General features: G+C 40.3%; 1 protein-coding gene across 3 annotated transcripts in view; it reads left to right on the top strand.

The window, feature by feature from the left end:
- The window catches only part of BIO1 (adenosylmethionine-8-amino-7-oxononanoate transaminase), a 143,292-nt gene that overhangs the window by 40,592 nt on the left and 82,202 nt on the right, over window positions 1–20,498 (top strand). For all 3 annotated transcript variants that reach the window (XR_015688319.1, XM_087665116.1, XM_087665117.1), the window contains exons 4-5: window positions 7,637–7,720; window positions 7,847–7,967. Coding sequence is in view for 2 of the 3 variants with exons in the window: in XM_087665116.1 (XP_087521242.1) it covers window positions 7,637–7,720; window positions 7,847–7,967 (205 nt within the window). In the remaining variant the exon portion in view is untranslated. The remainder of the gene's footprint in view (window positions 1–7,636; window positions 7,721–7,846; window positions 7,968–20,498) is intronic.

Below are 20,498 nucleotides of genomic sequence, written 5' to 3'. Positions count from 1 at the left end.
CATGATAGCTAAAGATATATTGCAAAAATAAACATGCCATATGATCCGCCTTTATATTTTCTTCCTCATCGGAATGAAATGGGCCTGTTTGCTAAACCTACAAATGATAGTCCATATCTCATCATTCCTTGTAGGTGTCCTAGGAAGCTAAACAATAAAGTCCATTGCAATGCTATGTCAAGGTCTATCTAGAATAGACAAAGGTTGCAACAAGCCCGATATCTTTTGCCTATCATGTTTTACCTTCTAACATACGATGCATGTCTTGACAAATTGCACTATAGCATGCCTCAAAGGTAGCCAATAAAAGAAATGCCCCACTGTCTTGATTATGGCATCTTAAAAAAAATGTTGTGGCTGATGTATTGTGATGCAAGCCATCAATTTCAACCATTAGCATGGTTTATCACACCCAGTTGGATGCCATAAAAGAGCAATATATTGTTGATCGGACTTTACTAATGTTTATGATCAACTTTGCAATGGCCAGAGGCATGAGCACTTTGTGCTTAGAGATGGGTTTCTGACTATGCACGGACGACTGTGTATCACAAAGCAGTTGAGGCCTAGAGTTATTACTGAAAGTCATGCTCCTCCGTATGCAGAACACAAAGGTTGTCTGTGTCAAAAAGTATCTCAAAGTTTGATGATCTGTCTGCATTGTAAAATCAGCCCCTAACAAATAATGTTTCCATGTAGACAGTACATGAATTACAGTTAAGAGCTCTTTCTCATAGACTTGCAAATTCTTCTCTGCATCATGGAGAATTCGACTCCCATGAGCTACAACATGGCCATCGTGCATAAAAACAACTTCAATGCTGTTACCACAAGCATTACATTGAACCACGAATGACTTCCTTAGATCGGGAAACATAAGCATGTTACGTAGTTCATTGAACACAATGTCTAATTGACTTCTATGTGCTGTCTCATTCTTTGAATAGATCATTGTGTTTTCAAAGAAAGTGCCCATAAATTCTCTATGTGGCCTGAAGATGCGATCCATCATTCGATTAAAAGTGGCAGGAGTAATCATAAGCTGAGAAAGCATGACAAGAAACTCATATAACCCAAAATATGTCTTGAAAGTTGTCTTAGGTCCTCCGGTCTAATGCATATTTGATAATACCCACTTTTCAAATCTATATAGTTGAATATGGTTATCCTTTGCAATTTATCCATAATATCATTGATCTGAGGGATTAGAAAGTGATTCTTTATCGAGATCTTGTTTAGAGCATGATAATCAATGCACATACGTAATGAACCATCCTTTTTTTACACCAAAAGCACTGGAGAATAAAAATGAGATGAGCTGGGTTGAATCAGCCCTTTTTCTCATTCACCTTACTCATAATCTCCTCTTGTTGGGCTGCACTAACTTTGTAAGGTGGCTTATTAGGTGGGTTACATCCAGGGATAAGATCTATGCCATAATCTTTCCATCTTTCAGATGGTAGTTGCCTTGGAAGTGACTGAGAGAGACGATCTTTCGGTCTTTGAGGTGGTAATTGCCTTGGAAGTGATTGAGAGAAGCAAATTGCAATCAATATAGATTTTTCAAAAATGATATGTGATCCTCTTCCAACTTAGAATTATTCCCAAGATTCTCACTATCATCTTTATCCTTAGTAAAAACCAAGTATGCTAAAAGATGATTTTTCATTACTTAAGAAATGGCAGTTGCAGATACAATAGGGATAGATTCACCTTTCAAATTTACATCAAGTATGAGTGTCTTTTCCTTATGTTTAATAGTGATCTCCTTTGCACAAGAATCAATCATAGCATGTATACGATGACACCATGGCATACCAAACAACACATCACAACCCTTAAGTGGAGCAATGGATAACTCTTCGTTGTATATATATCGTTGTATTTGCAATTGAAGCTTTCCAATGAGTGGTGTGATAGTCTGTGCACGGCCTTTACATGCCATTTCAACTTCCCCATGGATCCCATCTCATCCTCTCTAATGCCTAGACGGGCTGCTATGTCAACAGAGATGAAGTTGGCTCATGCTCCATTATCAAAGAAAAACAATGCATGCTGATCTCTAATTTTGCTCCATGCTTTGCACAACTTGGTAGCATTATCATTTGGCTAATGACTAACAACATTGGGTAGCAATGCCACTGATGTTTTGGGCTTCTTTCCCTTAGAATCTCCTTGATTTTCTGATTTTCCAGCTTGCTGTCTATTGGGATAGTCCCTTGCATTATGACCTTCTTGTTTACAAATGAAGCATTTATTTGCAGCCATCAATTCCTTATGTTATGCCAATGTTTTCGAGCCCTTTCTTTGCTGTTTTGGCCTCTTTTCAGATCTGCCCCTTATCTTAGCCTTAACTTTTTATTCGACTCCTCCCCACGCTCTAGGAAGCCCGAATTCTTTCCATGTAGCAAAGCATCTATTGTAGTAACAATTTTTATGAGCTAAGACATGCTAGACACGGTGGATTTAATATAGAAATCCTTGATTTCTTTAGGCACCCCACAAACATATTTTTCCACTTGCTTATGAAGGGATACGGGGCGATACGAAGTGATGGGCAGCAATGCATTCCAAAACTTCTTATTATATTGCTCTAAATTTTTGCATTTCTTAGCATCCAGCTTATTCCAAGTTGTTATGATGTCCACCTCAAAGGTACTTGTCACCAATTTGATGCAAACATTTGCTCGAATTGCTTCCACGTTGATGGTGCTCTACCTTGCATCAACAGAGTGGACTAGCATTACAATGCATTCCCCTTCAAGGAAGTGGTAGCCTTTTGAATCCTTGGGGACTTGGTAAAGTTCCCTTGTGAATAGGGTGCATCAAACTGTTGAATAAAAGCCTATCTTGTGCACCGCTCAAGGACTTAAACTCACTGCTTTTCCACCCTCATCATAGTCTTATGCTAGTCCTTTGGGTGTCAAGTTGGTGTGCACTAGCTGCTGCAAAAAGGGTGCAATTGCTGAGTTTACATTAAAACCAATACCAAATGAAGCATTTGCATAACCAACACTCATTCCTTGAGTCTCATAAAGATTCGGGGGTGCAGATGCATTACTAAACATGCTACTTTTTACCCTAAGCATCAAGCCAATGCTGCCATAGATAAGGTTTTGCACATTTCTAGCCATACTTGAATACATTGGACCTTGCACACCATGCATTGATTGCCCCATGCATAGGGGTTAGTGCCATACATTGCCGTATGTGGTCGTCGTCCAATCGTAGCATAAAAAATTGTACTACCACCAAAGTATCCTGACTGCCCCATCATAGCATACATGCCTGGTTTTCCAAAATCCATTGAATTGACACTTCCATGATGGCCTTGCATTTGTATTCCTTGCTCTGTAGATACCAATTGTTTTGCTTCATTAGCATCTTTGAGAGCTTTAAGTCAAGGGTTTGACATTATCTTCAGTGCACCTTACTGTCGTGAAGGTGTAGAAGATGACTTCTTCTTGCCCTTGCTGTCCTGCTTCGGAGTACTGAAAAATCGAGTGCATTGAGGATCCTTTGTCAACTCAACAAAGAGATTTGTCAATTCATCCGATTCTTGAACTGGTTATCAAATTCCTCTTGACTTTGTTGGTCATTAGTCTCATTATGCCTTGAAGGCCCTACATCTTGCCCAACAACAACATTTTCAGCTTGTTGTCCATGGTCTGAGCATTGTCCAAGAGTAGGCATTGCATTTTCTTCTTCCCCATGTGAATGTCCGTATTGAGAGGCATCATCACTACTTGATTCCATCTCACTATATGAAGACATATTTTTGTAATTTCTTAGCTGAGAGCAAAAATCAGCACTAGCACAAAGCTTTAGCTTGCAATTAAGTGCCTTGGGTCCAGGAAATCAAAGGATTGAGTGGTATCTTGGCAATGGAACCATGAAACCAGCCTTCTCGGTTAGAGTGGCAAATAAGCTTATTAACACTAATCACAACATTTAATAATTGAGTATAAATTGAAATGCAGACATTACCTTAACAATCTTGAACAATAGACACTCGGTTGGTTTCAAAACTAGCGCCCTTTCGGTATTTCTTTAACTTTGATTGCTCATGGATGGTGCAAAAGTTGAGATTCCACAATTTGCTTTGCTAATCCAAAAGCCCCTTGTTGTACATAAAATTAGCAAGCAATTTGGGCCAATTGCCCCTTGATTTTCGCCCAAGAATTGCACAAATGGAACCACCAATTGGCCAAATGCTGCCTCAATTTAGATTGGATGATCTATCATTTGAAATCATTGTCAATTTCATGAATTTCAGGTGCTGATTTCAGTGTAGGATGCCTATTTCTGCTGGCACAGATCCCAAGGTGGTTGTCAAACCCTTAATTTTGCATAAATGTAGGGTTTACAATAGAAATCCTCATGCCGTCCACTAAATGTGGTTAAGATCTGCTAGAAATGGTTGAGAGATGTGGATAATGGCTGAGCATAAGGTGGAGAATATGAGAGAATGGCGGAAGAGAAATTTTTGATTTTCACGCAAGAAAAGCCTCAAATTTGATTGTTGCCCGTACAAGATAGCATTTAATGCTGTTGCTAGTTGCTCAGGAGGCCCCAAATTGCTATCACTAGCCTGTCCCAATTTGTTGGTTGCCAGCTCTTGGAAGGGTTGGAACTGCTATGCCTGCTCCAATTTGGTCTTCTCCTAACCCTGACTACCTCAGATGGTCCTCCAATGACTGCAGATTTGATCAGTAGCATCTCCTTTCTCTCTCTGACAGGCTGAATGAACCGAATCCCTCTCTTCAACCCCCAAAAACGTTTTTCATTCTTGCATGGGCATTTTTGCTAAGTGGTAGCCTTCTAAATCTATTTTTCAACATTATCTGACCATTTAATTAAATTTTAGAATTAAAAAAGTTTTAAAATTAATTTTTGCCCTTCTCACCCTGCTTAATTAATTAATGCTAGTTCCTGGGGGCACCATTGACATGTATTGGCCAAACAACTGTCTTGGGGTCAAAAGTGACACCAACTGACCAACCAAAATTCAACTAGCATAACTTATCTCAACTTTTTTCTCTTTAGCATGAAAATCTCAGGACCTATCCAAACTAGACCACATGATTTTCCAAACTAGTAGCGTAATTGAGGTACACATAATGGAGGGAAAATTGGAATCCAATTCAAGCTTCGAATGGGCTTTTGAGTACTTTGTCTATTAGATATATTCATTTTGTTACTAATGATTAGCATGTCCTTTTAAACCTATATACTCATTGCATCTATATACTAGTATGCATCATAGGCCAATATGAGGCAAGACATTATCTTCCTCGGCAAGCTCAAGGATCAGAAAAGTAAAAGCAATACTCTTAGTTCTCATGTCTTCCTTAGGATGTTGTGCCTTTGATTTGAGGCTCTGAACGTAGAATCAAGCTAAGCAATGCACCAACACAATCCCACACAACACCCCCCCCGGTAAGGGTATGGGCTTTGTAGGTATACCATGCATGGCGTGGGAGGCAAAAACACCTATATAGGGACTAGTAGTCACTCAAGCCCTGCTTAGGATGTACTTCTACATGTGATTCCTTATGCTAAATGGTAAATCCTCACATGTGCGGCATCACGAGTGTGTAGTCCTAAGATGTGCCTCAATGTTGTATCTTTCTATATGATGAATACAAAGTGAAATATTGGGAAGAGCATCTCCTTGGCTATCTTCTCAAAGGTGATGGCAAGTACAAAAAGAGTGCAATTATTGGGAGAGCTTTGGGAGCTCGAGTGACAAAAAGGGTTTACTTTTTGTCTTCTTTGGTCGTAAATATAGTGATGACTTAGTCGAAGATGATTGGTGTGTCTTATGCGTGGCAAATGTATGCATTTGGTCATTCATCATATACCAAATGAGGCGAGAGAAGGCTATCATTGCATTCTCATTAATATGTATGTGTCCCTCGACAAATTCAAAGAAGGATTGGAAAAGTAAAAGCAATTCACAATCATGCCCATCCTTTGTGTGCTGTTTCTTCGATCTGGTCTATTGACATCTCCTTGGCTATCTGCTAAAAAAAGATGACCAAGTACAAAAAAGTAGTGCAACTCCCTAGAGAGCTGATGGCGACTGAAGAGCTCAAAAGGACTTACTTTTTCTGTGCTTTGGTCTTGAGATATATTGATGACATTGTTGAGGATGATGGACAAGTGCTTCTAATCCCATAGGCTTGGCCAATGTCTGCACTTGGCATGCAGCTATAGCTGTAACCTGTTGCCCAATGAGGCAAGAGAATAGTATGCTTGCATCCCCATCAGTGTGTCCCTCAACAAACTGAAAGAAGTATCGGAAAACTAAATGCATTTCTCCCAGCTATTGTGTCCATCCTTTGCATGTGGTGTCTAGGATTTGGTCAACTGACGTATATTAATAGCTCCCTGGTGCCCTATTTTGCAAGAAAAATGAAGAAAAGTGGGGGTGCTTCAAGATGCAAATGCAAATACTCCTGAAATGAATGGAAAAGCAAATTGCCTTTGAAGCAAGCAAATGAAAGAAATTATATGATCTTTCTATCTAAGATTGACTTTGGGATATATCTGAGGTGGCTTAACAGATTTAGCCCAAAGTTTATCTGAGGTAGCTTAACACCTTGTCTAGTATTCAAAGGTCTACACTTTCCTTAGACACCCCCTGCAGAAAACTTATACAATAGTTGTAATGTAGGTGATTTGTATGTTTGTCAGATGGCTGTGTTTTACTCCTTGGCTGTCTGCTCAAAGGCAATGACAAGTAGAAAAAAGTAGTGCAACTTTAAGAGAGCTAGTGGTGATTCAAGAGCTCAAAATTCTCTACTTTGGTCATGAGATATTTTGATGACATAGTTGAAGATGACAAGTGCTTTTAATTCGACAGGCTGGGCAAGGCAAGAGGAAAGAAATCCGGTTGCAAAAAGAAGAAAAGAAAAAAACGAGGGGGGGGGGGGGGGGGGAGGGATGCGCTTCAGGATGCGAATGCTCTTTGGCTTGTGATCAATTGATTAATATGGTGGAATGATATTCAAGTAGAGTTTGGAAGAGCGAATTGCATTTGAAGCAAAGGATCTTCTTTGGAAACAAAAGAATGAAATCAAATGTTCCTTGTACCTCACATTAACTTTGGCAAAATCTGAGGTAGCTTAAAAGATTTAGCCCAAAGTTAATCTGAGGCAACTTAACACCTTGTCTTATCTTTGAATGTCAACACTAGACAAGTTATTTCGATGTCTCCTGCATAAAAACTTATACAATACTTGGCATTTTGGACAGTTGGCAATATGGTATGTTTGTCAGATGGCTGTGTCTTACCATTGTTACGTTTTTGGGATAGTCCTTGCTATGAGGATTATCCCTTTTTTATTTAAAAAAAATAACAAAGTTTGTTCACCCAGAAAAAGGTGTTTGTGTATGCGTGCTATGTAATAGTGCATCAAATTTTTATCGAGATATTTAAACAATATGCTCAGCTTTGTGCAATGTTCTCTACAGTAATCACTTGGACATCTGTATTTTGCAAGATTTTAGAAAAAAGAAGCTTTCAGATGAGAATAATCACTGTGTATGAATTATATAGAACCATGGTTCGCAAAAAAGAGTTTGTGTGTGTATTCTTCTTCGTTTTGATGTGTGAGGACTTGAATTGCAGCATACGGAAGAGTCTCAAATTATCAGTAAGCAATTTGATGGGTGTGCCAGCTGGTGGACCCAAGGACCAGACATCAATTTACAGGTGGTGTTCATGCACACGCTTGTACTACAGGAAGGCTAATAACAGGCTCTATAATTTAGACACGTTGCTGGTTGCTGAATTCAGTTTAAAGTTTGAAGCTACCAACAATTATTTTTCCAATTGCAGCCAGAGCTTGCAAGACAGATTGGCTATGCTGCTGGAAGATTTGGTCATGTCATACTTCCTGAAAATGTATGCGAGCCTGTACTGCAGTGTGCTGAATTGTTGGTCCAACTCATAGGGAATGGTAAAGATTGCTTGCTCTAGACCCTTTGTGCTTTGCTTGTGTGCCTCATATAATACAACTTATTGGAGAGATGTATGTGAACAACGGTTGACTTTTCTTGATTATGCATCTATAAACTCAGGACTTGGTGTATAACCCTGTGAACCAACTGCTTTAAAGTATTGAATTATGACCTAGACAGTAGTTTCCGGTTTCATACATTTTTGTGCACAACAGCTACAGAAGAAGATTATCAAAGGGGTAACAGTGAACTGTCATTCTTTCTTTTCCCCTGGACTAAACTTCTTTTTAAACACACACATTTGTCATAATACCACAATTTGATACACAATTTTCAGAGCTACAAAATTGTTCATAGTGCTGAAGCTAGAGAGTACTAAGTCTGTCTTATAGGCCCAAGTTTGACAAATTCACTATAATGGACATGAAAGAGAAAACGCAAGAAGACTACTGAACGTGCTGCCGCCTCTTGTGCTGCTACAGGACTGTGCCATGCTGATCCCTCCAGTGCAGGATCCCCCAGCCTCACCCTGCATATGCTGACACCACATTCACCAATTTGGGACTGTGATGGGAAGCTAGAAAATGGTCATCCTGTGTTTCTATGCAAAGCTCTGAAGTGTGAAGCCATTGCACCATGGGACCAAGTAGATAATGCCCCTTGCAGAGACGATCACGGAGCTGTCAACTAGCTCTTGTGCTGCATCCATGGAGGTAAGTCGTACCATGAAAATGCCTTGCTCCATTTGCACCGCATGTGCTGTTGGAGTTTTGTGCTTCATAACACATGCCCTCGATACCCATTAACCCTCCTCCTCCTCGAACATGTATTCGAGTATTGCTAGTTGGAAGAGGATTTTGGGTGCCTCTTTGGCACAAAATTTCCTCCCTCTTTTGTTGATGCAATGATGTTGCCAGGGGTTCCGAAAATATGGGTGGCAGAGGAAGATACAAAGAAAATGTCCAAGTTTTTGGAGAGTAAGGCGGGTGGGCACATATTTAGATACTAGATCATTGTGATTAATTGATTAGAGAATTTGCTGCCATGTCTTTGGACATTAGGCCTTTGAGTGCACATGTTTTGAGGCCATGGCCACACAACAAGCGTATAGTCACATGGGAAGGCCATTTTTGGGTCTCTTGTCCCCATTCCCTGTTCCTAGTTTCCATTTCAAGCCTATTGCATGTGACTGTATAGTCACATGGAATGGCAATTCATAGCCCTCTCTGTTCCCGTTCCCTGTTCCCATTTCCTGTTCCATGTGACTATGAGCAGGCGGTTGTGTAAATGAAGGATAATGGTTTTACGAGGATCCAATGACATAGGGGCAAGATGCAGTTGGGCCTCAAAAGGCCATGTAGCCACAACACCCTCAACTGAGGATAGGTGGTCATACTGATGCCCACTGGTAGAGCCCCCCTTTCAGCAAGGGCATCCCCTTGCGACACTTGATCCAATCCATCACATACCCCATCCCCACCCCTCCTTTTCGTTTTTCCCACCTCACCGTGAGTCTCTACCCATAGGGAGTGATGAACCTCACACTCTAGTGTCATCAGTAGTCGAGCAGTCCCTCCCGCACCACCTCCAGCTCCTCAACCTCGGTAGCATGCCACACTTTCCGTCAACTTGCATAGCTTCTTCCATGAGAGTTCTTTTGCAGTGGTGCTTTGTCCTACATGAGAGTTGTGGCTTAGGTGGAGTTCTCACTTCCCTTGGAGGTTGGAGTCTTTGTCATCTACAAACTGAGAGTGGGAGGGTACATTTGCTAGCTTCCTCAAATTGGCAGAACTACGCCTTTTTCCTCTAGATGTTCCACTTTGGTAGCTAGATGAAGACACATGGAGATCCCAAGGGATTATGTGTTTAAGCACGACTCTTAGTGGTTGGGAGAGGTTGGACTAGAGTTATTATTGTAGCGGTGGCTGAGATGCATGATAGACATTAACTAGTAGCATAGGGTAGAGGCCTTGCACCTCACATCCTCATGTAAGTCTCACCACAATGGATTATTTTGATAGATGTGATTGAGTGGCCCTTCACATAGGCCGTTCGATACTACTAGATTTTGGAAGCATCCCTCTTTGCCTAGCTTTTGGAGGATTTTGTAGTGGTTTAGGGAGCAACCATCATTTCCTTTCTTCATACTAGGACCACCATGGGGGAGTGGAGTTCACTCTCTAAGCTTGTTGCGAAGTCCAAGTGTATGTCACACAGCTCTCCTTTGTCCACGTTGAGCAAGTGCCTCTTTGACAAACCCTAGATCTTTCCTTGTGAGTTTACAACTAGTAGCTTGGAATGTGAACAACCTTCACTATAGTGGGGCAAGAGGTCCCAAGGAGCTGAATGTTTGATAAGAGTTGCAGCCAATCCTTGCTGGATGAATTGACGTCTTACTTCTACAGGAGCATAAGCTAACCTTCTTCTAGGTTGCTAGGGTGGAGAAGGTACTTTCAAGCAGTTTTCACATGTGCTAGGAGTGTTCTATTTGCACCCATGGTAGGAGTGGTGTTGAGCTAAAAATGCATTAGCTTGACTTAAACATGCCCAAAATATGCTTAATTAATGAAGAAACCTTCTTGTTTTAAAAAGAAATGCGATCCTAGAAGCTTAATGTGTCCCATATACAAAACCCTAATTTGGGTACCTTAAACTTTCTATAAATAAGCATGTGACCCACCACTCTCCCTTAATCTTGTTTTTGTAGGTTTTGTTGGGATAAAGGTCTGGTCTATAACCCTCGTGTATAGTACATGCACATTATACACGTGAATGCACCCTTACATGCCCTAAGTATAACTACATTTTATTCTTTGTGTACCGACACATTGTTGGTACACTCTTATTGAATCGTACTTGACTCTGCTCTCTCACTCACTCTCTTCAACTGTCATGCTCTCACGCTCGCTTCCCCTCGAACTTTTGTCACTCTGTAGTTGAGCTTTAGAACAATTGGTATCAGAGCGAGGTTCTACACGTTCCTCGACGCGCAGCCGATTGACAACTGACAGAAGATACACAGCTTACAGTCGCAGGCGAATAGCTTAGGCGACAAACAAGCAACTTGTGGGGCAGGCTTTAGCGGAGACCATCGTCTGGCTTTGAGGTAGATAGACTGATGACCAGCGGGACTGTTTGCAATGGGTCCAGTAGGCACACGTGGGGGGACGTGGAAGGGGTCAGGTAGCAGTCGATGCGGCGTCGGACTGTGACGACTAGTCGTTGATGGACATGCCACGTGACCCGCTTGACGGGTCAACGGATCCACGTTAGGTCACATAAAGTTAAAAAAAAAATTCAAATCTTTCCTTAAATCCTTTCAGCCATCACTCACTCTTGGTGGGAGTTCATGTGCTGGAGGCACAGGTCACAGATGTGTGCAAATCTAGTTCGGAAAAATTGGGGCTTCTTCCAGATTTGACATTGCTTATGCTTGTTAGTGATTTTGAAGTCAGAAATTGTAGACATTGCATGTGGTGACCTCGATTAATTTGGGAATTTTGCCAAATTAGTCAGAATTTTGCTTCTTTTGAGCAAAATTTCTTGACATTGGATCCCAAAAATTTGGGGCTTTTTATGTATTGGCAGAGTTTTGCTTAGCTGGGTCAGATTGGCTGACATTTATGCAATTTTGGACTTGAAATTTTAGGGTTTTGTGCAGAATTCAGTAAATTTCTGCATTTTTTGCCCATGTGGTGGCTAGTTCTGGTACAAACAATAGAGATTTATTTCTGGTTGAGAAAGAGTAGTGTATTTTGTTGTTTTAGCTTGTGCTTCTACAATTTACTGCATTTACTCGTGTTCGTGATAAAATGGTTGCAACTTCTTCCAGTTCAGACATCAAGAGTTTGATCAAAATCAAACGGTTTGATGGTCATGGCTTCGACCTTTGGAAAGACCGCATGCAGGGCATTTTGTTTCTAAAGGATTGTGAGGATTCTTTACAGGAAGATAAACCCGCACTAATGTCTGATGCAGATTGGGCCAAAGTAAATAAAAAGACAATGGCTTACATAAAGATGGGTGCCACTGATGACATTTTGATAGACATTAAGGGTTTAGATATAGGTTATGCAATATGGGAAAAGCTAAAAACTACCTATGAGATCACCACAATGTTAATCAGGTGCATTTAATGGCAAGTTGGTGAATATACGATTGGATGAGTCAAAGCCTGCGGCTGAGCATTTGAGTGCATTTACAAGGATTCTAAATCAGCTCAAAGATGCAAAGTTGGACATTGATGATAAGTTGAGGGCGATCTTCTTGATCATGACACTGCTTGACTCTTGGGAGACCTTGGTGGTTTCACTAAGCAATAAACCCAACCTCTCATATATGGGGTGAGGGGTTCTATCTCGAATGAAGAAATTAAATGTATGTCTAGTGGGGAAGGCAGCAACTCAACTTATAATGTAAGAGGCAAGGCTGAAAAGAAAATGCAAATGCAGGACAAAATTAAGGAGCAAGAGCAAAGGAAAGGATAACAGTGACATTACTTGCTATCACTGTGGTTGGAAGGGTCACAAGAAACTTGAGTGTAGGTATTACAAGAAGGAACAAGAGAGAAAGAAAAATGCATGAGATAAAAAGAAGAAGGAAGATAAGACAGATGCATCTAAGGTAGCCAAAGACAAGGAAAAGGCCAATGTGGCCTCTAGTGTGGTCATAGAGGAGCTTTTAGATACAGAGGCTGATGTATTATGTGCAGTTGATTATGATCACATGCAGGATATGTAGATTACCAAGGTTGATGTGATTGATGCACTTTTGTCAGTTGATGATGGTGTCACTTAGACTTGGATTGTGGACTTTGGTGCCTCTTTCCATGTAACTCCTTGCTTAGAGTGTTTTGCTATGTTCAATGTAGGCAGTTATGGAAAGGTGTATCTTGGAAATAACCATGCTTGCAGCATTAAAGATTGGCATTGTATACTTGTCTTTAGACAATGGGCAAGAGTTTGTGTTAAAAGATGTCAGATATGTGCCTGGCATTAAAAAGAGTTTAGTATCTGTTGGTCAGCTTGACTTGCATGGCTACACCACACTGTTTGGTGGTGGTTTGTGGAAAGTAAAAAAGGTTTTCATGCTGATTGTAAAAGGAACAAGAAGGGCACTTTGTATTGTTTGCATTGTAAAGCCTTGAATGGCAAGTTTTTGAAAGTTGCTGAAATTTGCAGCCACTAAGAGTTATGGCATAAGAGATTAGGCCATATGAGCCAAAAAGGACTTGATGTCCTTAAATCTCTGAAGAGTTGATGGAAAAGGCTCTAAACTTGACTTTTGTAATGAGTGTCAGTTTGGAAAGTAAATAAAAAATACCCTTTACTTTTGTGTTTCTCATAAGTCCAATGTCTTGGACTTAGTGCATTCTGATGTATGTAGTATGCCCGTGAAATCGTTGGGTGGTGTTGCATATTTTGTCTCCTTTATTGATGATTGTTCCAAAAAGATTTGGGTATACCTCTTGAAAAAGAGAAGTGAAGTGTTTGCTGTTTGTAAAACTTTTCATGCATTTGTGACTACTGAGACAGGAAGAAAGCTGAAATGCTTGAGAACTGATAATGGGGGTGAGTTGACATCAACTGAATTCAAGTCCTTTTGTGACTTGCATGGTATTAAGAGGGAGCTTACAACCCCTTATAGCCCTTCTTCAAATGGGGTGGTTGAAAGATATACTAGGACTTTGTGTGAAAGAGTGCGGTGCATGTTGTCCAGTGCTAATCTCCCTCATGAACTTTGGTGAGATACATTCAAAACTGCGGTTCACATTTGCAACCACTCTCCAAACAGGTCCTTAAATAATGGCATTCCTGAGGAGGTTTGGTCTAGCAAATTTGCCTCATATGACTATTTACGCATATTTGGCTGTGATGCATTTGTGAATGTTAGCGATGAGTTGAGGAACAAACTTGACCCAAAATCCACCAAAGGCATTTTCATGGGCTATGGAGATGAGGGTAAATTTGGCTACAGAGTGTGGTTACCTCAGTCCAGGAAAATTATTCACAGCCGTAATGTTGTGTTTAATGAGGTAAAATTGTTGAAAGGTACTTTAGCCTCTAATGAAGATATGAAAAAAGTGAAGTTTCAGAGTTTGCAGCCAGCTGTTACTTTAGAAAATGAGCCTCATGGTGTTGTACCACAGGCTGAAACTGATGATCAGCCGGTTATTTTTGAGCCAGATGATGATGGACAGCAAATAAGAGCACAAGCAGGTCACGAACAGCAAGATAGGCTTGCTAATTATGAAAATGCAGGTGCTGGAAATGAAAATGAAGGTCCTGTATAGCATGAACAACATTCTGAAAATGGCTTACAGCAACCAATAAATGTTGAAAATAATATATCTCCAGTTATAGAGCCAATTCCTGAAAATGTTGATCATTGGGTACGCAGGTCTACATGCGTAAGAAGGCAACCACATAGATTTGACCCCTCCTTGCATTATGTGATGCTTACAGATGAGGGTGAGGCTCTTACATACAAAGAGGCCAAGTCATGTGAGTTCAGTAGTAAGTGGAAGCTAGCTATGCAAGAAGAGATTAAAATCTCTATATGCAAATGATACTTGGGATCTTGTGTGTCTGCCTAAGGGAAGGAAGCCACTTCTAAACAAATGGGTGTACAAAGTAAAGACAATTAATAGAAAACCCAAGTACAAGGCAAGACTAGTTGGCAAAGGGTATGCACAAAAGGAAGGGATTGACTTCCAAGTGGTCTTTTCACCTGTTGTGAAGGTAACCACTCTACGTGTGCTTTTTGCTCTCACTGTTGTTTTAGATTTAGAGCTGTATCAAATGGATGTAAAAACAACTTTCTTGCATGGTGACATTGATGAGGAAATCTATATGAAAGAGCTTGAGGGCTTTGTAGTTTCTCGAAAAGAGCAGATGGTGTGTAAGCTAAAACACAGCCTGTATGGGCTGAAGCAAGCACCACGGCAGTGGCACATAAAGTTTGATACTTTTATGCTATCTCATGAGTTTACACGCAGCCATTCAGATCATTGCTTGTACATGAAAAGGGATACAGATGGCAGCCCCATCATACTTGTTTTATATGCGGATGATATGTTGCTAGCTGGGAAAAGAAAGACTAGCTTGGATGCTCTCAACAATCAGCCTTCTCCATGAAAGATTTGGGGGATGCATAGCATATTTTGGGCATGAGGATTCGTAGGGATAGAATGCAGAAATTGCTGTTTTTATCTCAAGAAAAGTACATTAAAAAGGTACTAGACAGATTTAACATGATTGAAGCTAAGCCTCTTGGGTTACCCTTACCTCTTACCTTAATCTTAGCAAAGCCAACAGCCCAAAAGATGACGTGGAAGGAAATGCTATGAAAGGAGTTTCTTATGCATCCGCTTGTGGCTCTCTTATGTATGCTATGGTTGCTACTCATCTAGACATTGCTCATGCAATGGGAGTTTTTAGCAGGTTTATGTCAAATCCTGGCAAAACACATTGGGAGGTTGTCAAGTGTATTCTTTGATACCTAAAGGGTACACAAAGAAAGTGTATTTGCTATGGGAAGGATGCACTTAATCTACAAGGTTATTGTGATGCAGACATGGCAGGTGACTTGGACACTCATAGGTCCACCAGCGGGTATGTCTTCACAGTTGTTGGTGGAGCTGTGTCTTGGTGCTCCAGGCTACAAAACATCGTTGTACTCAATACCACTGAAGCTGCATACATATCAGCTACTTAAGCTTCTAAGGAAGCTATATGGTTGAGTAGACTTGCAGAGGATCTTAGCATGTCTATGGGTACTAGAATTTTGGGATGTGATAGCCAGAGTGCTATATATCCCGCTAAGAATGCCATGTATCATTCATGCACAAAGTATATAGATGTGCGATATCACTTCATCAGACAAATTCTTGAAGATGGTCAACTCACATTGACCAAGATCAAAATACAAGACAACCCTGTAGACATTCTCACTAAAAGTCTAAGTAAAGCACAGCATGAGCATTACATACGACTAGTGGGAGTTGGTTAGTTAGAGGTTTACATTGGACCGTTAAGTGAAAGGTTGTTGAGATAAAGGACCGGTCTAACCCCCGTGTGTAGTATACGCACATTATACACGTGAAGCCCTAAGTATAAATACATATCATGAAGTGGTCTTGTCGCCATCATGAACTATTTCTATTTGCCGAGTTTTTCTCTTTCAAGTGTTGCCTACACTTCCTGAACAGTCATCTACTGCTTTTATCTCTCCTTAAGTATCCACGTTTTTGGTCTCTCTCTCTCTTCTCTCACTGCCTGTTTGCATCAGATCTAGTCTCTCTAGCTGTGTTTATTGCTATTCGACACATAAAGATTGCCTTGTTACATTTTGGGATCTATTTGGAGTATGACACACTCTCTAGCTCATAAAATCTGCCTTGATCTCAAAGATATGAGAGTTCGAGGTTTAGTATTCATTGCATGGTGTATTTGTTGCATGAGCACTCTATATTCAGTAGTCATTCACTTCATTATTAATTGTGTTAATTGTCTCTGAGTTACCCTAACTCTTAACTGTATTCTGTGTTTATTAGTTTGTGCTTTATTGTACAATTGATTTTGTATCTTCTGCATTTAGAGCATTTCTTCACATGGTATCAGAGCTACGTACTCTCTAAGAAACCTTTGCCTTTGATCAGAAAGCTCCTCAGTAGAAGCAAAAACAATAGAAGGATTAGATGATTTTGATCGCATTCACACCATCGCTCCAGTCTCCATAGCCAAACATGGACAGAAAGGATTAGGAGTGGGTCTCCCAGCTTGCTACTACCTGATCTAATATGAGCAGAAACTATCGGACTACCATGGAGTCACAAAACATATCAGATGTCTATTGTTGAGTATAATCTCATCCTTATGTATAGGGTTGAGTAGGAGATTAAAGGTAAGCTTGAGTTATCTACTTTAGATTTGGTGCACAGAACTAATGATCTTGAAGGACCTTCGGAATCTCCATTACAAAATGGCCATCCGCAAGTGGAACTTGGCTTGGATTACACATCACTTCCATAGTACTTGTTTTCTCCAATTCCAAGTATGAATCCCATTATGTCAGATTCTGTTGGATTAGGGGATGCTCATAAAAAAGGGACTCTTCAAAATAACCTTTACTTTCCGATTAATGAGTAGGGCATGTATTTCTTTATGAACTCAAAACTAGGTAAGAAGTTCAAAGGACTTGTAAGGATTCCGTCCCTTCCTTTTCCTTTAAATGATTTTATATCTCATGGTCAATTTGGAGTAGATACATGCTCATCTTGTTGAGAATTAGACAATCACACCTAGTGTAGTCTCTTTGTATGGAGTGATTGAGCCGAGAAAAATGCAAGCAATCTAGAAGAAGGGACTGAATCTCATAAGCACAATGGTGAAAAGTGCTATCTATCCAAAAGACTATAAAGCATTGTACTTGTCTATCATTCAAATACGATGTCTTTGTACTTTTTGTCCTTTCAGTCAGTGTCATTGTCTACACACACAAGATTGTGTTTAGGAGTCCAAGCTTCCATCTTGAAACCTAATTCTCTTGTGTGACAGTCATTGTCTCTAAGTCAATGTTATCATGAGTCTTCTCTTTCTCTTTCATTCACCATAGCCATGCTCTAGATCCATGCATTTCAACATGGTATCAGAGCCATGGTGAGCATGGCTAAGCTCATTAAACTCTTCTCTTAGCTCCTCTTCATCTGTGTCTAGCTTAGTCCAAGTGGTTGACTTCATTTCCAACTTCATCTACACTCTTTTCTTCATGGCAGCCATAGCTAGCATGCACCTACCTTACTTGGCAAGCCAAATCTCTTCAAGATTTCTTCTGGAGATTTGTTCTGCACTTTAGGGTGCTCCTCTGTGTCACATCATAGTTCGACATTGGTGGGTTATAGCCCCAACATTGTGAGAATTGTCACCGTTGTCTAGATTGTCGTCATTTTTGGTTATAGGCTCCTAGCTCCTAACATGAAGTGCGGTTCAACTTGTGACCTTAGGGCTTTGTTAAGACACTATATGAGCTTTTTTCTCATCAAATATCTCGAGCAATGATCACTTCTATGTGCTGCTGTAAAGGAAAAACCAGTCAGGTTCAGAAACCCTAAATGTAGACTCCATAGCCTTTAAGCTTTAAACTCATCTTTTACTTCAATCTCTTACTTCCTTTAGCTCAAGCTTGTCAATGCTACTCTAATTGGAGTTTCTACTTAGTTCCCAGGAGACATTTGGGCATCAAACCATTAAGGAGGGAAAGATTTGAAGAATTCAAGCTCATCAATCTAGTTTAACTAGTATCTCTTCATAGTGTTTATCATTGCCATTGCTTGTGTCTCTTGACACAACCAATATCAACTCATTTTTGAGAATTTTGGTGTTGACTTGCTGTTGTTCCAATCACTCTAGCATGGGCAAAGACTCTCTGACATGTTGCTTCAAAGGAGTTGGATTTCATACTTGGCAAACATGCATAAAGCTTATCTTGATGAAGAAGGGCCTATGGGCCATCACTAGTGGACAAGAGAAGAAGCCTCGGGATGCAACTCTTGGAGTTGCTTGGCAGAAAAGTGATGTTAAGGCTCAAGCCATCATAAAGCTTGAACTGGATGACAACCAGATCCACCATGTGGATACCTGTGACATATTCCATGACACTTGGAAAATATTAGATACTCTGTTTGGTGCACAGTCAAAGTCTTTAAAGTATGGTTTATTGATTGAATTTTTCACACTAGATATGAAACCTAACACATCTGAATTATATAGAAAGTCTCTTAACCTAGTAGGGATTAACATTAAAACGGATGAAGATATATGCATTGGTGTTTTGTTAAAAGTCTGTCTCCAAATTATGATAATGTCTCTATCACATTAATCAACATGCCAAATCCTAAACTTGTCGAGATCCAAGCCTCTTTGTTAGAAGAAGAAAAAAAGATAAAAAATAAAGAAAACCCAAGTACCTCTAAGGATGAACAAGTGTTGTATGTCAGTAACAAATTCAATTGCAAAAAAGACTAGCTAGTTTGTGATTTTTGCAAAAAGACCGGACATATTGAAAAGTTTTGTCATGCTAGAAAAAGGCATCTAAAGGTCTATCTTGCATCTATGAAAGAAGAAGAAGACCTGGATAAGAAGAAGAAGAAGAAGAAGAAGAAGAAGAAGACCATCAGGAGCAAGACAAGTCTTAATAGTCGTCTATTCACACTACTCTAATAGACTTTTTTGAAGCCTTGTATAACCTTGCCCTAATGTTTCTCTCATAAGCTTGTAAACTCCTCATGTAACCTGACACTACAACCTCTGTACGCTTTGTGAAGCCCCTGTTATAGCCTCTAGATGTCCACCATGTTTTTGATGCCCACACTTAACTTTGTTTTGCGACGGCCTTTGGATGATTACCATGTTTGTGGTGTGCCCACACTTTCAAGTGGTTGCTGACTAAAGCCTCTATACACTTTGTGCCTTTTTCGGTTGTGATTGAGGAGGGGTGTTGAGAGTTAGGCAATCACACCCGGTGTAGCCTCTTTATATGGAGTAGTTGGGCCAAGGAAAATGCAAGCAATCTAGAAGAAGGGATTGAATCCCATAAGCACAGTGGTAAAAAGTGCTACCTATCCAAAATACTATAAAGCTTTGTACTTGCCTATCATTTGAATACAATGTCATTGTGCTTTTTGTCCTTTCAGTCAGTGCCATTGTCTACATACACAAGATTGTGTTTATGAGTCCAAGCTTTCATCTTGGAACCTAATTCACTTGTGTGATAGTCATTGTCTCTAAGTCAATGCTATCGTGAGTCTTGTCTTTCTCTTTCATCCACCATAGCCATGCTCTAGATCCATGCATTTCAATACATCTAATGCATTTAATGGACAAAAGAAACCAACCATGGTTTCCACAACAACATTAATTACTAATCCATTTGGGCTCCCCACCCATCCCTCGCTCATATTTCATTGCACCTTTCTTTCTGCTTCCATTAAGTGTAGCGCATTTACCACCATACATCCTATGGGGGGTTGTGTACATTGAGGTAGGTTCTTTAGGATCTCCAGATACCTGTTTCTGGGTGGTGTATCTATGACAGAGGCTTGACATGCCACATACTCTTTCGGTTTATCCCTCTGGGAGTGCATCTCAAGCATACTCGAGTGTGGATCATTTGGTACAGTAGTTTGCCTCCATGGCATTATCTAGTGGACCATCCGGTCATTATGTTGTATCCTAGTTGACATTTGGGTAGGGCTATCATCTCCCAATGTCTTCATCTCCATCTACGACATCATATGGACCTATGTTCATTTCGGTACCTCTGTAGCAATCAGCACTCATTGGACATCAACAACCTATTTCTGCCTAACCACCATTATTCCCTTCTCCTTATTCACCACTAGCACCACCATCTTATCCTGCATCCTACCCCACCTATTCACCTTCACAGACACCTCATGGTTCTAGCTTATCATTTGCCAAGCATACTTTTAAGCACAAGACTGGTTTCAATGGATCAAACTACACCATTTG

The sequence above is a fragment of the Lygodium microphyllum genome, chromosome 24, assembly GCF_053477565.2.
Source record: "Lygodium microphyllum isolate KBCC chromosome 24, Lygodium_microphyllum_v1.1.10, whole genome shotgun sequence".
Taxonomy (NCBI): Eukaryota; Viridiplantae; Streptophyta; class Polypodiopsida; order Schizaeales; family Lygodiaceae; genus Lygodium; species Lygodium microphyllum.
This window is presented reverse-complemented; position numbering and strand designations above follow the sequence as displayed.